The sequence below is a fragment of the Mauremys mutica genome, chromosome 3, assembly GCF_020497125.1.
Source record: "Mauremys mutica isolate MM-2020 ecotype Southern chromosome 3, ASM2049712v1, whole genome shotgun sequence".
Taxonomy (NCBI): domain Eukaryota; kingdom Metazoa; phylum Chordata; order Testudines; family Geoemydidae; genus Mauremys; species Mauremys mutica.
The window spans coordinates 170,782,175-170,797,761 of NC_059074.1; the positions used below are offsets into that span (position 1 = coordinate 170,782,175).

Genomic DNA, 15,587 nt, shown 5'->3' on the forward strand with positions numbered 1-15,587 from the left:
GAATGTTCATAGTGTGTAAAGTTAAACACATGTATCTTTGCAGAATCAGGGCCTTGATGAGGTTCTGTTTAGTTAATCCCAAGAGTTAAGAGATTATTGATTCTAAACTAAACAAATATTCAAAATGTTGAAATAATTGAGATATACATCTGGCATTGAATATGATTGAAGCACCTGCTTTTTACAAACCTCTAGAGCAGGGGTCGGCAACCTTTCAGAAGTGGTGTGCCAAGTCTTCATTTATTCACTCTAATTTAAGGTTTTGCGTGCCAGTAATACATTTTAACGTTTTTAGAAGGTCTCTTTCTATAAGTCTATAATATATAACTAAACTATTGTATGTAAAGTAAATAAGGTTTTAAAAATATTTAAGAAGCTTCATTTAAAATTAAATTAAAATGCAGAGCCTTCTGGACTGGTGGCCAGGACCCGGACGGTGTTAGTGCCACTGAAAATCAGCTCGTGTGCTGCCTTTGGCACGCGTGCCATAGGCTGCCTACCCCTGTTCTAGAATTAGGGGACTTGTGCATTGACAAAAACAACATTCTACAAATACTCCTTTTGAAATAATTAAATATCTCTCTGCCTTTTGTTACAGATTATGTTTATTTTGAAAACTCCTCGAGCAATCCATATCTGATCAGGCGAATAGAAGAACTTAACAAGGTACATGAATATGTAAAAGTCCTGTACACTACTTTATAAAACCTGATGTAACTCCCAGACTAGTGCATATGTGTAATTCTTCTTAAATCCCAAACAGTATTTTCCCAGCTCTTGAATGATTTCCATAAACATGATTTCTGAATGCTGTGATGTTTTGGAGATTTGTGTGTACACAAATATTACCTGTTGAAATATTGTTATGTGATCTCTTATAATTTTCCACTATGTGGAAGAACAGCCAGTACATCGTGATCAGGATGATTCTTCTTTTTAGAAATCCAAAACCAAACCTTCATCAAGGCTGTGGGCCTGTATGCTCAGGAGATTGATAACTGCATGAATTATTTCACCCTTCTGATGATCTAGTCCAGGATGGTAGTTACCATAAGTGCTCACCATTTAATGTCTGTTCAGTGGCATATGAGAAATGACTTGGGATTCTCAGACAGTTCCCAATGGATAGATATCCAGATAATAAAAACTGCAATGCCACTGAAGTTATTTGCACCCTTTGCTGGCAGTCTTTAAATAGGCACCACAGATTTGAATGGCCACGGAGACTCAACTCTCTGCCTTCATCCTTAGGGAAAGTTTTCCCATGGCAGGATTGAGGCTATTTGAGGTGGCAGTGTGGGGAAGCATGAAGGCCTGTCATAAAGTCTCATGTTACGGAGACTGTTTTATAAAAATAATATATTCTGCAGTTTATTTACTAGTGTGTGATAAAGAGCTATTATCAACATTTACAAGTAAATTTCTCATATCAAAATAAATGATGAAACTAAAGTATATTTTGTAGTGTCAAAATATAATTTTTAAAAAAAAGTTTTTTAAAACCTATTTGTAATTCACAAAATTTGGTAATCTGCAAGGTGTCTGCCTGTTGTTCTTTCTTCTGTATTCATTTTTAGAGCTATCTGAGACCACTGCCATTCAGCTAATACTTGCACCTCACAAATTTTATAATCAGTTTGGACTTCTATTGGAATACAGTATGTTTTATTTACTGTAAATGAAGTGATTCCAATAATGTTCTAAATGTAATGTTTATTACCTTTAAACTGGATTGCCATAATGTAATCTTGTTGGTGGGATGTAGGGCACAGTCATTTATTGATTTTTAAAACAGAGTGGTTTCTAGGATTTAGTCCAGATTCCTAATGGGGAAGTGTATCTTTCATGCGTTAAGGGCATCAAATTAAGAAGAAAGAAAAGTGAAAAAAACATGTTTTTATTTTGTTTATTAGATATACACACTTATCTTTTTTTAAAAAAACAAACCCCAACTAAAACATGGCAAAACTCTCAACTGTCACATTAATCTATTTTAAAGAGAGTATGTAAACGGTTTGGAACACACTGCTAATTTTTAATATACATAGTGAACTATTGCACTGGATTTTGACTCTTATTCCCATAGCATGAAAACATGGGGTATGAACTATGGGCTCATGATTTTGAATAGTTGAAGTTGTTCATGGGTGATGGTAGTCACATAAAAAATTACTGGCATGTCTTTTACAAGATTATTACTACATCTGAGCATTTTTGACCATGAATGCGTTTGCTGCCTGTAGGGCCCCTTCTTTGTTCACTGCAGAAATTGTGAATGAAACAGGAGGATGAGACAGTGAATAGTGTATAAGGAATAAGACAGAAGGATGCAGGAGGAGAGAGATGGTAAAAATTCTTTTAAGTGTTAGCAGAATATTGCCAGTCTCATGCTAAGGAGCTAAGCCCCAGTAGTAAGAATCCTGCAAGATGATATCCTCAAAGGAGAATTGTAAGGTAAGTAATTTTTCCATCTAGTTAGCTGAAGTAAGCGAATTTGTCAAATAAACTTTAATGGGTTATATTGAACATAATTTAAATGAAATTGTCATAGTAATTTGAAATGCACATTTGCTTACAAAAAAGGAATTAAAAAGAAATGCTAAATAAGTTTTTAATATTTATAGGTTTTCTAAAGAATTCTTACCTTAAAATGAAGTTGTCATTAGTCCTAGTAACAAAATAACACTATAAGTAATTTTTTGCGGTCAGTATAAATGCTCTAATGAAGTGAGCTGTAGTTAGTATGGGCTTGCTCCTTGAAACCCTTACTTATGTGAGTACTCACATGGATAGTTCTGAATCACGCAAGCAGTCATGATGTAGTCAATGTGATTAGATGCTGGAGGATTGGGTATATATGATTCTAACAGTTCAATAGAGTGAGGACAGACTCTGACTTGACTAATTTATTTTATTTTCTAGACTGCTAATGGCAATGTGGAAGCAAAAGTTGTGTGCTTCTACAGACGACGAGACATTTCCAACAGCCTTATAATGCTTGCAGATAAACATGCTAGTAAGTTGATTGTATGTTGTTTTTGATTTTTAACATTAATTGCACCTATTCAGCAGTTATAAAACTGCAGTTACCATGTTGGCCATAGGAATATTTGTTTTCCTTTTAGGTGTCAATTAACGTGATTTGTGCCATACACTGATCCTGCATCTAGGCTAGAGTTTCTCAAACTGGGGTCACCGCTTGTGTAGAGAGAGCCCCTGGCGGGCCACGCCGGTTTGTTTACCTTCCTCGTCCGCAAGTCTGGCCGATCGCGGCTCCCACTGGCTGCGGTTCGGTGCTGCAGGCCAATGGGGGCTGCTGGAAGCAGCGGCCAGTAAGTCCCTTGGCCCGCTCCGCTTCCAGCAGCTCCCATTGGCCTGGAGCAGCGAACCGTGGCCAGTGGGAGCGCGATCGGCTGGACCTGCGGATGAGGCAGGTAAACAGCCCGGCCCGGCCCTCCAGGGGCTTTCCCTACACACGCGGCGACCCCAGTTTGAGAAACACTGATATAGGCAGACCCCATAACCTATAAAGAGCTTTGCAAGATGCCTCATTTGTTAGTTAACTGGTCATCATGCAGGAAGTCAAAATAGACACATTTGCTAGCTATATCTGATCAGACATCTGCATGATGTATTCACTCTTATGCATTTGAATGGTGGTATTCTTCATGAGTTTCAATTTACTAAGGAAAATAATCTTAAACTGATTTAAATTTTTCTTTCAAACAATATTTTTCTTTTTTGGTCCAGAAAATTATATTCGTATTTTCTTTTTACATCAAAAATAAAGATTAGGAGTCAGATTTATCCCAGGTATAACTCCATTGAAGCTAAGAAACTTTCCTAAGAGATTAATTGGATCCATTGGCTCTTGTGCCATAGCCAAATTATTTTTGTGGATAAGGCACAAACATAAATGTATAGCTGGCATAACTACTTAGTGGCATGTTGCAGATGACTGTGAAAATTGTGCATGGACATGAAACATTTCCTCATCTGTCGAATGGCATTTACTTATGCAACTGGGATAAGTGTAGGTCTCTAGCTAGTAAAATATTAATAAGTGTTCATCTTACTGTGCTTTCAGAAGAACAAAATAATTGTGGTAGAAATGAGAGGTGCTTTTTGAATGCACACCTGCTGTTTCTCGTAGCTGCTATTCATTCGTCTCTCAATATCATCCCTTGCCCTAATTTCTTGCAACAAAAGTGTAATTTTTAAGAAAGAGAAAAATTGTAATGAAAGAGTTTCAGATTAGGGGACTGTCTGAGAAATTAGTTGTTTGTAAAACATTACATTACCCTTGTAAATACGGGTGGAATTTTCAAAATTGCCTAAGTGAATTAGAAAGATGAGCAGGATTTGGCTCTTGGGTTTTTCTGCTATAGCTAAGTTGAGGTGCTATGTTAATCATAAACCTTGATTTTCAGGCTTGGATATGACATTTGAAATTGCATTGTATTGCTAAATGCGGTATATCACTTTTTAGAGCAAGCACAAATAGCTTAAATTTGTAATTTTACACATTAGTAATTGTATCACAGTAAAACAATTCAAGCTCTTTACAACACCATTCCCTGAATATCAAAATGTTTAAAAAATGTCAAGACAAAGCATTTATGGTTTCCAAATTGAAATTTTTTGCAACTTTGGAAATTTTATATTTCAACCTTTCTTTCAGACTTGGGGAAAAAAATGAAAGGGGACAGGGGACAGAAATTCTGATTTTCACTCATTGGTACTCTTCAGTTTCTCCACTCTTTTTTGCTGGTAGAATCCTGTAAACATAAGATCTGGTTGAAATTTTTGAGGTGAATGGTTTTTTTCTCTACAGATAGACTTTTCTATTTAAAAAAAAAAAGCATGTGTAGGATGTAAATAACTGACTAAGAAGTTTTTTGGGGTTTGCGATTTTTTTTTTTAAAAACTTTGTATCAATGATTTTTATGGGAATTGCAAACATTTTTCTATGGGAAAAAAACCACAGTTTTCGATAAAACACTAAGTTCCAGTAACTTTTGATCAAAACAAAACATTTAAAATTTTGAAAAAATGGATCCATTTTGAACACCACAAAATGGAAACAATTTCAAAATTTTTGTGAAATTTAAAAACAAACAAATAAACCCAGGTCTAAGATACATTGGAGAACAGAATTTTTAATTTTTTAAAAAACAATAATCCTTTAAAGAAAATTTCAGGAAACACATGCTATTTAAAAAGTGCTTTATTAGGTAACTGACATTTTTGCAATTAAAAAAATATCAAGTTGACACTGTCCCCTTAAGTCCGAAACACTTGAAAATGGTCTGAAGGGAGGGAATTGAATTTCCTGTCTTTTTCCTTGTATTTCTGTTGGAAGTGAATTAATATGGCATTTTTATTTGTCTACCAGCATCATGGATGATGTCGGTTTAGCTTTGTGAATATCTTTATTAGCTAACTACAGCGGCAGAGTTAGAGGGGAAAGCTGTTACATGGATTACTGAAAAAAACACTGTTTTTTCCCTTAATTTCTGGTATTTTTAAAAAACACATAGAATCCAATATGACATTCTCCGTTCTGCCAGAATATACAGTAGCAGCTTAAGGTGTTGTTTACAAAAACATTTAGTTTGCAGCAAAGTGGGGTGTAAATCTACTCCACAGTAGCTGTTACAACAGCAGAGCATGCAGAGTTACAGTACTGCAACAGCTGCTCATCGGGAAAGAAAGAAGGTAAAAGGGTAAGGGACTATACAGCTTAAGGTGTTGTTTACAAAAACATTTAGTTTGCAGCAAAGTGGGGTGTAAATCTACTCCACAGTAGCCTGCCATGCACTAATTGTCCATGTGGACCCTGTGTTTCAAAGTGGAGTAGATCAACGCATATGAAGAAGTTGTTAGTGCATGTCAGTGGGGTCCATGGGAAAGTTATGTGCAGCAGTGCTGGGTAGAGTCACACTCCAGTTTGCTGCAAACTAAAGGTAGACAATCCTTAAGAGTGTGTCACTTTTGAGTCTGCACTGCTTTACAAAGTACCTTGTAAAGTTGTATTGTCAAAGTTGACTTGTTAAGAATTTAATTGTGTCCTAATCTATCAGCAATTTAGAACGAGGGTTGCAACACAGATAAAATCCATGCTGGCAGCCTTCCAACAATGAACTTTGTGTGCTTCTGCAAAAACACCCAAGCATTCTTATCACACTGTTCTGTCTTTCTATTGGAGTGTTAGTGTTGTGAGTAGGCAGGGTATAGAGAGGAAGACTATTCTAAATGTCAGTTGTTCAGAGAGTATGTTCCACGTATATTTCAATACTCCATTGCAAGAAAGGCGCAAACGCTGTCCATCTGCAGTGGCTGTTTGGCATTGTAATAATAAAAAAGACATGTACCATAACAAAGTGTCTAGGTCAAGACCAAAATCTAAAAAAAATTGGTGCCTAAATTTATGGTTCCCGAAATCATATGTAAGCCCCTAAATAAAATGGCCTGATTTTTCAAAAATGGTAAGCATCCAGGTCCTCTTAATGAGTACAGTAATCAGTGAAATTATCTTTGGTTTTATAAATTTCACTGTGCCCAGTTCAGTCCTTTTCAGTTTTCATCTGAGTTAAGGCAGGGTCCAGTGAAGAACATGGAGAGAGAGGAAATAAAACAAGCAAGGAGACAGAAAACAGAAGTGGATGGGCAACAAACAAAGAGGAAGGGGAGTGGCCGAAACACACAAGAGCTCACTAGAGAGGGAGAAGCAGACAAAATGGAGGATAAATGACAAAGGATGAGGAAAGCATGTCCCCCATATTAGCAGTTTGGTGTTGTGGGTTGAAATAAATTGCTACTTACCATTATTTAGGAGGAAACAGGTGCTTAACATGTAGCACACCTGTAGGACCAACCAAGAATGATAGGAAAGTTGTGGGCTGAAGCCTTAATACCAAGGGATGGGAATACATTGGGTTTATACCAGGATTATGCTCTTGGGTGCAAATGAGAGGGCTCATTTTTGAAGCCTAGTGAGATGATCTGAATAGGTTTAGTGGGTGTCTGATCAAACTGCCATTCAGTATAGTCCCTTACCCTTTTACCTTCTTTCTTTCCCGATGAGCAGCTGTTGCAGTACTGTAACTCTGCATGCTCTGCTGTTGTAACACCTCAAACAGCTCTTGACTTGTTGACCAGCTAGTAAGGATATTAAAAAGTTCCACAATCAGAGACCATTGCCTTCCACTTTACTGAGTTTGTCATCAGCCTCATGTGGTCAATCTCTGACTGAATGTCCAACATTGTTCTGAAAGTGGTTTTCTTAATGTGGTGATGGGCCAAATACTACATTTAGTTTTTGTTGTTAACACTTTAGTTTTGAAGATTTTGCTCTGGTTTTTATTAATATCTGTGTTTATTGAACTTTGATATTTGGTGTTTCATTAAGCCTTACATTGGTGTTCTAGGATTTAGGTACCCAGCCCCTTTGAAAATTAAACTCGGGCTTAATGGTTTTGGTAACTGGAGAGATCAGCAGTGGGACAGAAAAGGGTTTATAAAAGACAAAAGCTTTAGTCTATCTCAGCTTTCGTTGTCTTTTAGTGCTATGTACATAGCCTGTTATCTTTATTTCTCCAAGTTTTACCTGGTTTTTATGATATTTTTCAAGTGTTGCACTATAACAGACTTCAATTTTTAACAGCTCTTGATCATTCAAGTTTCATGTGTTACTATAGTGGATGATGATATAAAACATTATTCTGAGTCTCTCCTGCAACGTTGAGAAGAGGGAATTGTGGAAAGAAAAAGCCAAAATTACTGTCTAGTGTTTAGAGTTAGGAGTTTGGGTTCTCTATTCAGCTCTGACGCTGACTGATGCTGTGATCATAGGCAAGTCATGTATTCTCTCTGTGCCTAGGTTTCTCCATCTCTAGAATGTTAACAATACTTACTAACCTTAAATGGGTGTTGTGGAGAATAGTTATCATTTGTAAAGTGCTTTGAGATTTTTTAATAAAAGGTGTATATACTAGATGTGTGAAGTGAGATGCTAGGGTTATTAATTTATATGGCAGTATCCAGAATGCTCTAACAACTCTGCTTTTGAATTCTGGGAGTAAACCAAAAGCTATGTGGTATACCAGTATACGTCTCAATTTGCTTTACAGTGCTCTTTTACCACTTTTAGCATCTCTTACCTTTATTTAAGGATTAATTTTCTTTTTTTTTGAGAAATACTGAGGTTATTTTGAATATTGTCATTGTACATTAGATACATGATGGTTGCCAAGTGTTCCAGGTACATCTAACAGAAATGCAGCTGCTAATAGTTAACTGTTTCAAAGGTACAGGATACTGGAGCAGCAGTAGCTGGTGGCATAGAAACTCACCAGCAAAATTTAACTGGATAAGTAATGTTTATTTTTCAAAAAAATATTTAATTACAGTCGAACCCATTTATGTCGACCTCGGTTAACTTGCCAATCCTATTAAGTCGACGGTTTACAAGTGGAACCGCCAAACTCCCTCTTTGTCTTATGGGTTTCTCATCCGTTATGTCGATTCGCCGAACCCTAATATCTCGAGCCCGTCCCCGACCCACCGTGTCCCCAGCCGCCCGCTCCCCGGCTCTCCAGCCGCGCGGTTCCCCAGCCGCCCGCTTCCCGCGTCCCCAGCCGCCCGGCTCCCCGCGTCCCCGACCCACCGTGTCCCCAGCCGCCCGCTCCCCGGCTCCCCAGCCCCGCGGTTCCCCGCGTACCCGCCCCCCCGGCTCCGCTTCGCCGCCCGCCCCGTCCGCCCGGCTCCGCTTCCCCGCCCGCCCCCTCCGCATACCCGGTCCCTGCCTGTCCCCGCCCGCCCGCCTGGCCCCGCATACCTGGTCCCTGCCCGTCCCTGCCCCACATACCTGGTCCCGGCTTCGCCTGCCGCCCGCCGGCTCCGCTTCGCCGCCCGCACCCGGCTCCGCTTCCCCCCCGCCGCCCCCGCATACCCGGTCCCTGCCTGTCCCCGCCCGCCCGCCCGGCCCCGCATACCTGGTCCCTGCCCGTCCCCGCCCCACATACCTGGTCCCGGCTTCTCCTGCCGCCCGCCCGCCGGCTCCGCTTCGCCGCCCGCCCGTCCGCCCGGCTCCGCTTCCCCGCCCGCCCGCCCCCGCATACCCGGTCCCTGCCTGTCCCCGCCCGCCCGGCCCCGCATACCTGGTCCCTGCCCGTCCCCGCCCCACATACCTGGTCCCGGCTTCGCCTGCCGCCCGCCCGCCGGCTCCGCTTCGCCGCCCGCCCGTCCGCCCGGCTCCGCTTCCCCGCCCGCCCGCCCCGCATACCCGGTCCCTGCCTGTCCCCGCCCGCCCGCCCGGCCCCGCATACCTGGTCCCTGCCCGTCCCCGCCCCACATACCTGGTCCCGGCTTCGCCTGCCGCCCGCCCGCCGGCTCCGCTTCCCCGCCCGCCCGTCCCCGCTTCCCCGCCCCCGCATACCCGGTCCCTGCCTGTCCCCGCCCGCCCGCCCGGCCCCGCATACCTGGTCCCTGCCCGTCCCCGCCCCACATACCTGGTCCCGGCTTCGCCTGCCGCCCGCCCGCCGGCTCCGCTTCGCCGCCCGCCCGGCTCCGCTTCCCCGCCCGCCCCCGCATACCCGGTCCCTGCCTGTCCCCGCCCGCCCGCCCGGCCCTGCATACCTGGTCCCTGCCCGTCCCCGCCCCACATACCTGGTCCCGGCTTCGCCTGCCGCCCGCCCGCCGGCTCCGCTTCGCCGCCCGCCCGTCCGCCCGGCTCCGCTTCCCCGCCCGCCCGCCCCCGCATACCCGGTCCCTGCCTGTCCCCGCCCGCCCGCCCGGCCCCGCATACCTGGTCCCTGCCCGTCCCCGCCCCACATACCTGGTCCCGGCTTCGCCTGCCGCCCGCCCGCCGGCTCCGCTTCCCCGCCCGCCCGTCCCCGCTTCCCCGCCCCCGCATACCCGGTCCCTGCCTGTCCCCGCCCGCCCGCCCGGCCCCGCATACCTGGTCCCTGCCCGTCCCCGCCCCACATACCTGGTCCCGGCTTCGCCTGCCGCCCGCCCGGCTCCGCTTCGCCGCCCGCCCGTCCGCCCGGCTCCGCTTTGCCGGATCCAGCCACGTGCAGGCAGCGCGGTAAGGGGGCAGGGAGGGGGTGGGGGGGTGGATAGGGGTTTATCTCGATCATTGGTTATCTCGACGGCTTTTGGCAAACCCCTAGGCCGTCGAGATAACAGGGTTCAACTGTATAAGACAAATTGTGTGTTGATACTCCCTGTAGCTACACAAGGCTGAAGATGGGTTCATTTCATACTTCTCACCAAACTATTGAGTAGCTCATTACTACTACTAAAGTTTCTTAACACCTGTTTATTGAGGGAAAAGTGAGACTATTTTCTACTGCATCTCAAAACTTCAAAGAACGTGACTTGGAAAGTTGAGTGTATAATTTTTCAAAAGTATATGAAAGAAAAATGAATCTGAGACAGAGCCAGGTTTATATCTTCAGACTGTGTTTAAAAAACATAAAACAAAAAACCAAAAACAACCTTCCCAACAACCCCTGCCTCTTAAACCCACACACAGAAAAATGCAGAAAACATTGCATACAGGACTTTAACCTAGCACCCTTAAATACCTAAATCTTTTCTTTGTTTCCAGTTCAATATTTTAATCCCCCTCTGGCACAATTTGACACAGCATAATTCAAAATATGAACAATCCACAAAAAGAAATAGATTTTTTTAGTCTGTTCCTATAGCCAGATAATACAGCCAAAGATTTGATCAGGGGTCCTCTTAGAGATATTTGTGATCTTAAAATAATTTCTTAGCGATATTTGTGAGCCTAAAACAGTGTGGTGTCAGAAGGGGTCATAATATCTTGTCTTTGTCTCTAATTAATATCCTAATTATTTTTGTTTATTAGAAAAGTTATAATTTTTAGTTGAGGGACTCTTTACTGCTTCATTTAAAGCATGTTACAATATCTTTGAACCAGCAGTTTTTTATGAAGCCTAAAAGTTGATTCCTTTGTCCGATTAGCTCCCCTGAGGATACCTTCTATTATTGTCTCAATAGCTAATAGTTTAGTTACAGAGGCCCTTGTGAGTGATTGAAAACATAAAAGGGAAATATCTATTCTTGCATGACCTATTATCTATTTTAGCCATTTTGTTCTTCTTAGATATCAAACCAGAAGGTAAGAATGAACAAAATAATTCAGAAGTTGATTTTTTTTTTATACCTGGAGAATACTTGTATTGTTGCATCCTCAATGCAATCTGCAGGGGTTTATCAGGGATAATGTATGACAGTTATGCCATTTTATTCATAGCAGAAGTAGAAAATGACACACTATCATCTAGGAAGTGATGTTTGGAGACATTCACCACTTTCAGTTCAGATTTTTTTTACATAGGAAATAAAGCTTAGTAGGGTTGCCAATTAAGCAGACTGTTCTTTGAGCAAAATATTATAATCTCCTTTCAAAAACCAAAACCTTTCAAACCTTACTCAGATTCTAATGGACAAAAAAACCCAACAACATAGGAGTAGGATAATGCAACCAATTCACCCCTTTGATAGTGACATCAGAGTGTCTTATCCAGTTAATTTATTGGTCATCAGAGTGTCTTCCATCAACGGGCAGTAGCTGTTTCAACTTCACTAATAGAGCATGATCTCCTCCTTTCCTAGAATCAAGAAAACATAAATCCATTGGTTGTTATCCTGTGACAATGTACCATTCCTCTGGGAGTAAGGGTGGCAAGCTGGTGGGTGGGTCAGAAAGCCCTACAGCTTCACACTAGGATGGCAAAGGTTGTGAGTTCAATCCTTGAGGGAGCCATTTAGGGATCTGGGGCAAAAATCTGTCTGGGGATTGGTCCTGCTTTGAACAGGGGGTTGGACTAGATGATCTCCTGAGGTCCCTTCCAACCCTGATATTCTATGAGAAGGGACAGGAAGTAGCTGGAGCTTGTTAACCTTCTGGGAGCATTTATAAGGAAGTCAGAGGTTGCTGGGAGTGGGTGAGTAGTCCTGTGTGTCTGGACCATGGCAGAGGTTTGCTTCTGACCAAGGAGATGTCACCAACCTGATTTCAAGTCTATTATAAGTTTAAGGCTGTTTGCTTGCAGCTTGGCTGTATTTTTATTTTTTATTATTTTTATTATTATTGTTCTGCTCTGAGGATAAAAGAGCAAAGGGCTGTGTTTGTGCCCTGACCTCTTTTGTTTGGGAAAACGGAAGATTTCCAAAGGACTTTGGCTGCAAGAAAACTAGCAGAGAATTTACTGTCTTATACATTGGTTTTGAAAAGGCAGGAGAAGGAAGTCTTGGGAAGCCAGGACTGTTTGGGAGAATTAAATGCAGTCGCTGGCTGGACTGAGACTGGGATTCCAGGAAGCAGGGAGGATTGGGGCCCCTGTCTCTCCTCTGGCTCAATTGGACTCGCTGAATGGAGCCCATGGTGTGAAGCAGGAGTGCAGAAGGCCCAGAGGTCCATATAATGAGGCCATGTGGCTTACCCTGGAGGAAGAGTGAGATCCCTAGGGTGTCTGGCACCATGAAGGGGTTCCTTCTAGAGACTGCTCCAAAGCTGAGTCTGTAGCCCCCGATCGTGTGGATCTGTGACGTCTTGTAGCAAAGGGGAAGCTTATGCCAAGGCTCTAAGGGTGCCTTGGGGGAATCATAGAAACAGTGTGTTTTGCTCAATTTGTTTTTATTCAGGAGTGATGTACTGCTGTATTTCCTCTGGGAGTAGAGCAATAAAGAAACAGTAATAAGGAGCTTCTGCTCTTGACATAATATGAGAGTCTTCCGTTTGTGAATGACATTGTATAATTACTAGTTCACCGTAGTGTGTGTGTGTGTGTCATTAACCAGATTACTGTCAGCTCTAAGTAGTTTCTGGAATTATTACCTGCCATGGACATACAGTAAATTTATTTGGTGGAGAATTTCTTGTTGATATGTTATCATGATTGTTAATGTTCTTCTTTTAAATGGAATAAATGGGTTCTAATCTACAGGTCATATCTTCTAAGGGACCTCACCTCTATTTCCAAATTTTCATGCATAAAATTGTGTACCTGAACTTTTGTGGACTAACTTTTAGGTGCCTAGGATTTTACACATGCAAAAATAGTGGCTGTATTCAATGCATTCAAATACCTACATCTGAATGTTTGCATGTGAAGAATCCTAGGTGCCCTGTATTGAACACACACAAAAGTAGACATGTGGTTTTAGGCACACAGATTTGGAGATTGCTTCTTTACTATACCAAAAATCTTATAATATTTAAACAGAGTACCACAAAAATGGATACTTATTAAATTTCTATTTTAAAAAACAATCAACTTGGTTGGTTTCCTGACTGTCAGGCTGACTGTATCCAGCTGGATGTGTTAGGCAAAGGTTGCAGAAAATTAATTTCTTTAGTTCACTTTTGTGAGAGAGTTTACTAAAGTTCAGCTGCTTCCTTTAATAACTTAAATTCCCAGTCAAGCAAGCAGGGATCAAACTGGGAAACTAAAATGTGGTAGTACTCCTCTGATCTCTGCCCATCTGAGTCATGTGAGTGAGATGCCATTCACAGTAGATTGTGGAGATGTATAAAGTATTGTTGTGCAGGTTTCTGAGCTTTGGCTTGATGGGGTTTGAATATGTCCATGGGCTCCTGTAGGCTTTGTGGGCTTGGCTCCTTCTTGATTAGGGAAAATAAGTGCGGGGATCTTCCAAATTTCCTTTCCTCCACCCCAATATCCTCAGAATCAGACACCACTTGCAGTAAATTGTGCAGCTCTGTGGTCCTCCCTCTCCTTTCTTACATGATCACTGAAATAATACAAAGGTCAACATTGTTAACTATCATCACTGAGATGAATATGGTAGTTCACAGCTGTGAACTATTTTCCAGGCTCTCTGCAGATTCCCAGAGGGTACGGTATGTATGCATAGCAAAAGCTGTGCATAGCCTAGCCTACTGGAGCTATCTTGAATCCAGATAGTGCTGGAAACAGTAGCAGTGAAGACTACGCAATGTGAGCTTCAGAGTGGGCTAGCCAGCAGTATGTGTACCCAGGGTCCAAGCTGGGATTTGGGTTCGTAGAACCTGTCTCTGCATTAATTACTCTTGAGTCTCTTTTTTGAGGTTTACTTCAACCATAACAGGTGGAGACTGAGTTACAGCTGAATTTCTCGAGAACAAAATAATAGTTTCAGAGAGGTGCTGCTGCACAGCAGCTGAGTCCGAACCCTGCTGGCAATTGATTCTGCATGTGGGATCCGTGCCCCATTCAGAACCATTTGCCAGACTGCCGCCTAAATCATTATATTGTAGACCTACAGATGTGTGCTTTTACTGTCTATACTTGAGATTAAGCATTTATTAAGAAATGGCAAAACTAAACTGAGTCTTCATCTATTGTGACATGGTCCATTATTGGTGATTTGTATTTTCTACTGTTAGGGCTTGCCTGCATGAAAGATTTTTGTACCAGTGTAGCAACACTGAGGTAGTAGTTACACCCACTGCAGCCTCCTAACATAGTTGTGATTGTGACGGGGCCCCCAGGGTTTAACCTTGATTGTGGGACCACTGAGCCCTCTGTCCCACCAACCTGAGGTATCCCGCTCTCTCTCTCTGTGATGCCATGTCAAGTCACAAACGTTGGGCTGGTTCTGTACTTCCACAGACATCTACAGGCAGGGACACACCCAACTGAGTTACATGAATGCTTTCCCAGCCACTCATGAACTAACAATAGCGAGGTTTCAGCCAGTTCCCCCCAGCTCTCCAGCCCTGCACCCGAGAACTACCATCTTGCCCTGGTCAGAAGCCTGACCAGTGTAAATTTATTACCCAGTCTGTTCTTCCCTCAGTGTGGAGAGGACACACAGTAGCCTTTGTAAACAGAGCTGAGATTTCCAAAACGCTTCACGCAAAATACACTGTTTTAGGTAAAATACAAATCAGAATTATTAACTACAGAAAGATAGAGTTTAAGTGATTATAAGTGGTAGGCACAAAAGGTCAGAGATAGTTACCAAAGAAAATAAAAGGTAAGTGCACAGTCTAAATCTTAAAACTTATCACACTAGGCAGTATTTGGATCAAGCAGTTTTTCTCATCCCACTGGATGTTGCAGGTAGGTTATAGTTCTTAATACACAGGCTTCGCCGTTAGGTCTGGGACCAGTCTCCTCAATTCAAGTCTTTGTCTTCCCAGTGTTCTTGTTGCTTCCAATGTAGGTGGGGGAGGAGAAAGGCCAAGTGATGATGTCACTTCCCCTTTTTTATAGTTTCTTCCATCTTGCTGGAAAGATCTATGCTTGTGACATGGGGATCTCCCCGCATTGGTCAAGCAGCCTCCATTGTCTACATGCTCTCTCTGAGAACTCTTCTGTTACGGTCTTTGGGAGTATGGATTCCCTTTAATGGGCCATCAGCATGTCTGGCTACTCCATTATTGTACCTGAAAGGCTGGTTGTGGGTGTTCCCAACCTCACAACATATGTCAGTAATACACACATAGTAAAACTTCATAATGTCACATACAATGATTGCACATACAATCCAACAGGATATTAATGTTCAACAGATCAAGACTTATGAAGTGATACCTCACA

General features: G+C 42.5%; 1 protein-coding gene across 4 annotated transcripts in view; it reads left to right on the forward strand.

Annotated features, from left to right (window-relative positions):
• The window catches only part of MTA3 (metastasis associated 1 family member 3), a 228,903-nt gene that overhangs the window by 3,840 nt on the left and 209,476 nt on the right, over positions 1–15,587 (forward strand). For 3 of the 4 annotated variants that reach the window (XM_045011460.1, XM_045011463.1, XM_045011462.1), the window contains exons 2-3: positions 599–666; positions 2,923–3,016. In XM_045011460.1, coding sequence (XP_044867395.1) covers positions 599–666; positions 2,923–3,016 — 162 coding nt within the window. Of the gene's footprint in view, positions 1–598; positions 667–2,243; positions 2,455–2,922; positions 3,017–15,587 lie in introns of all 4 variants that reach the window. The other variant, XM_045011461.1, reaches the window with a different exon arrangement.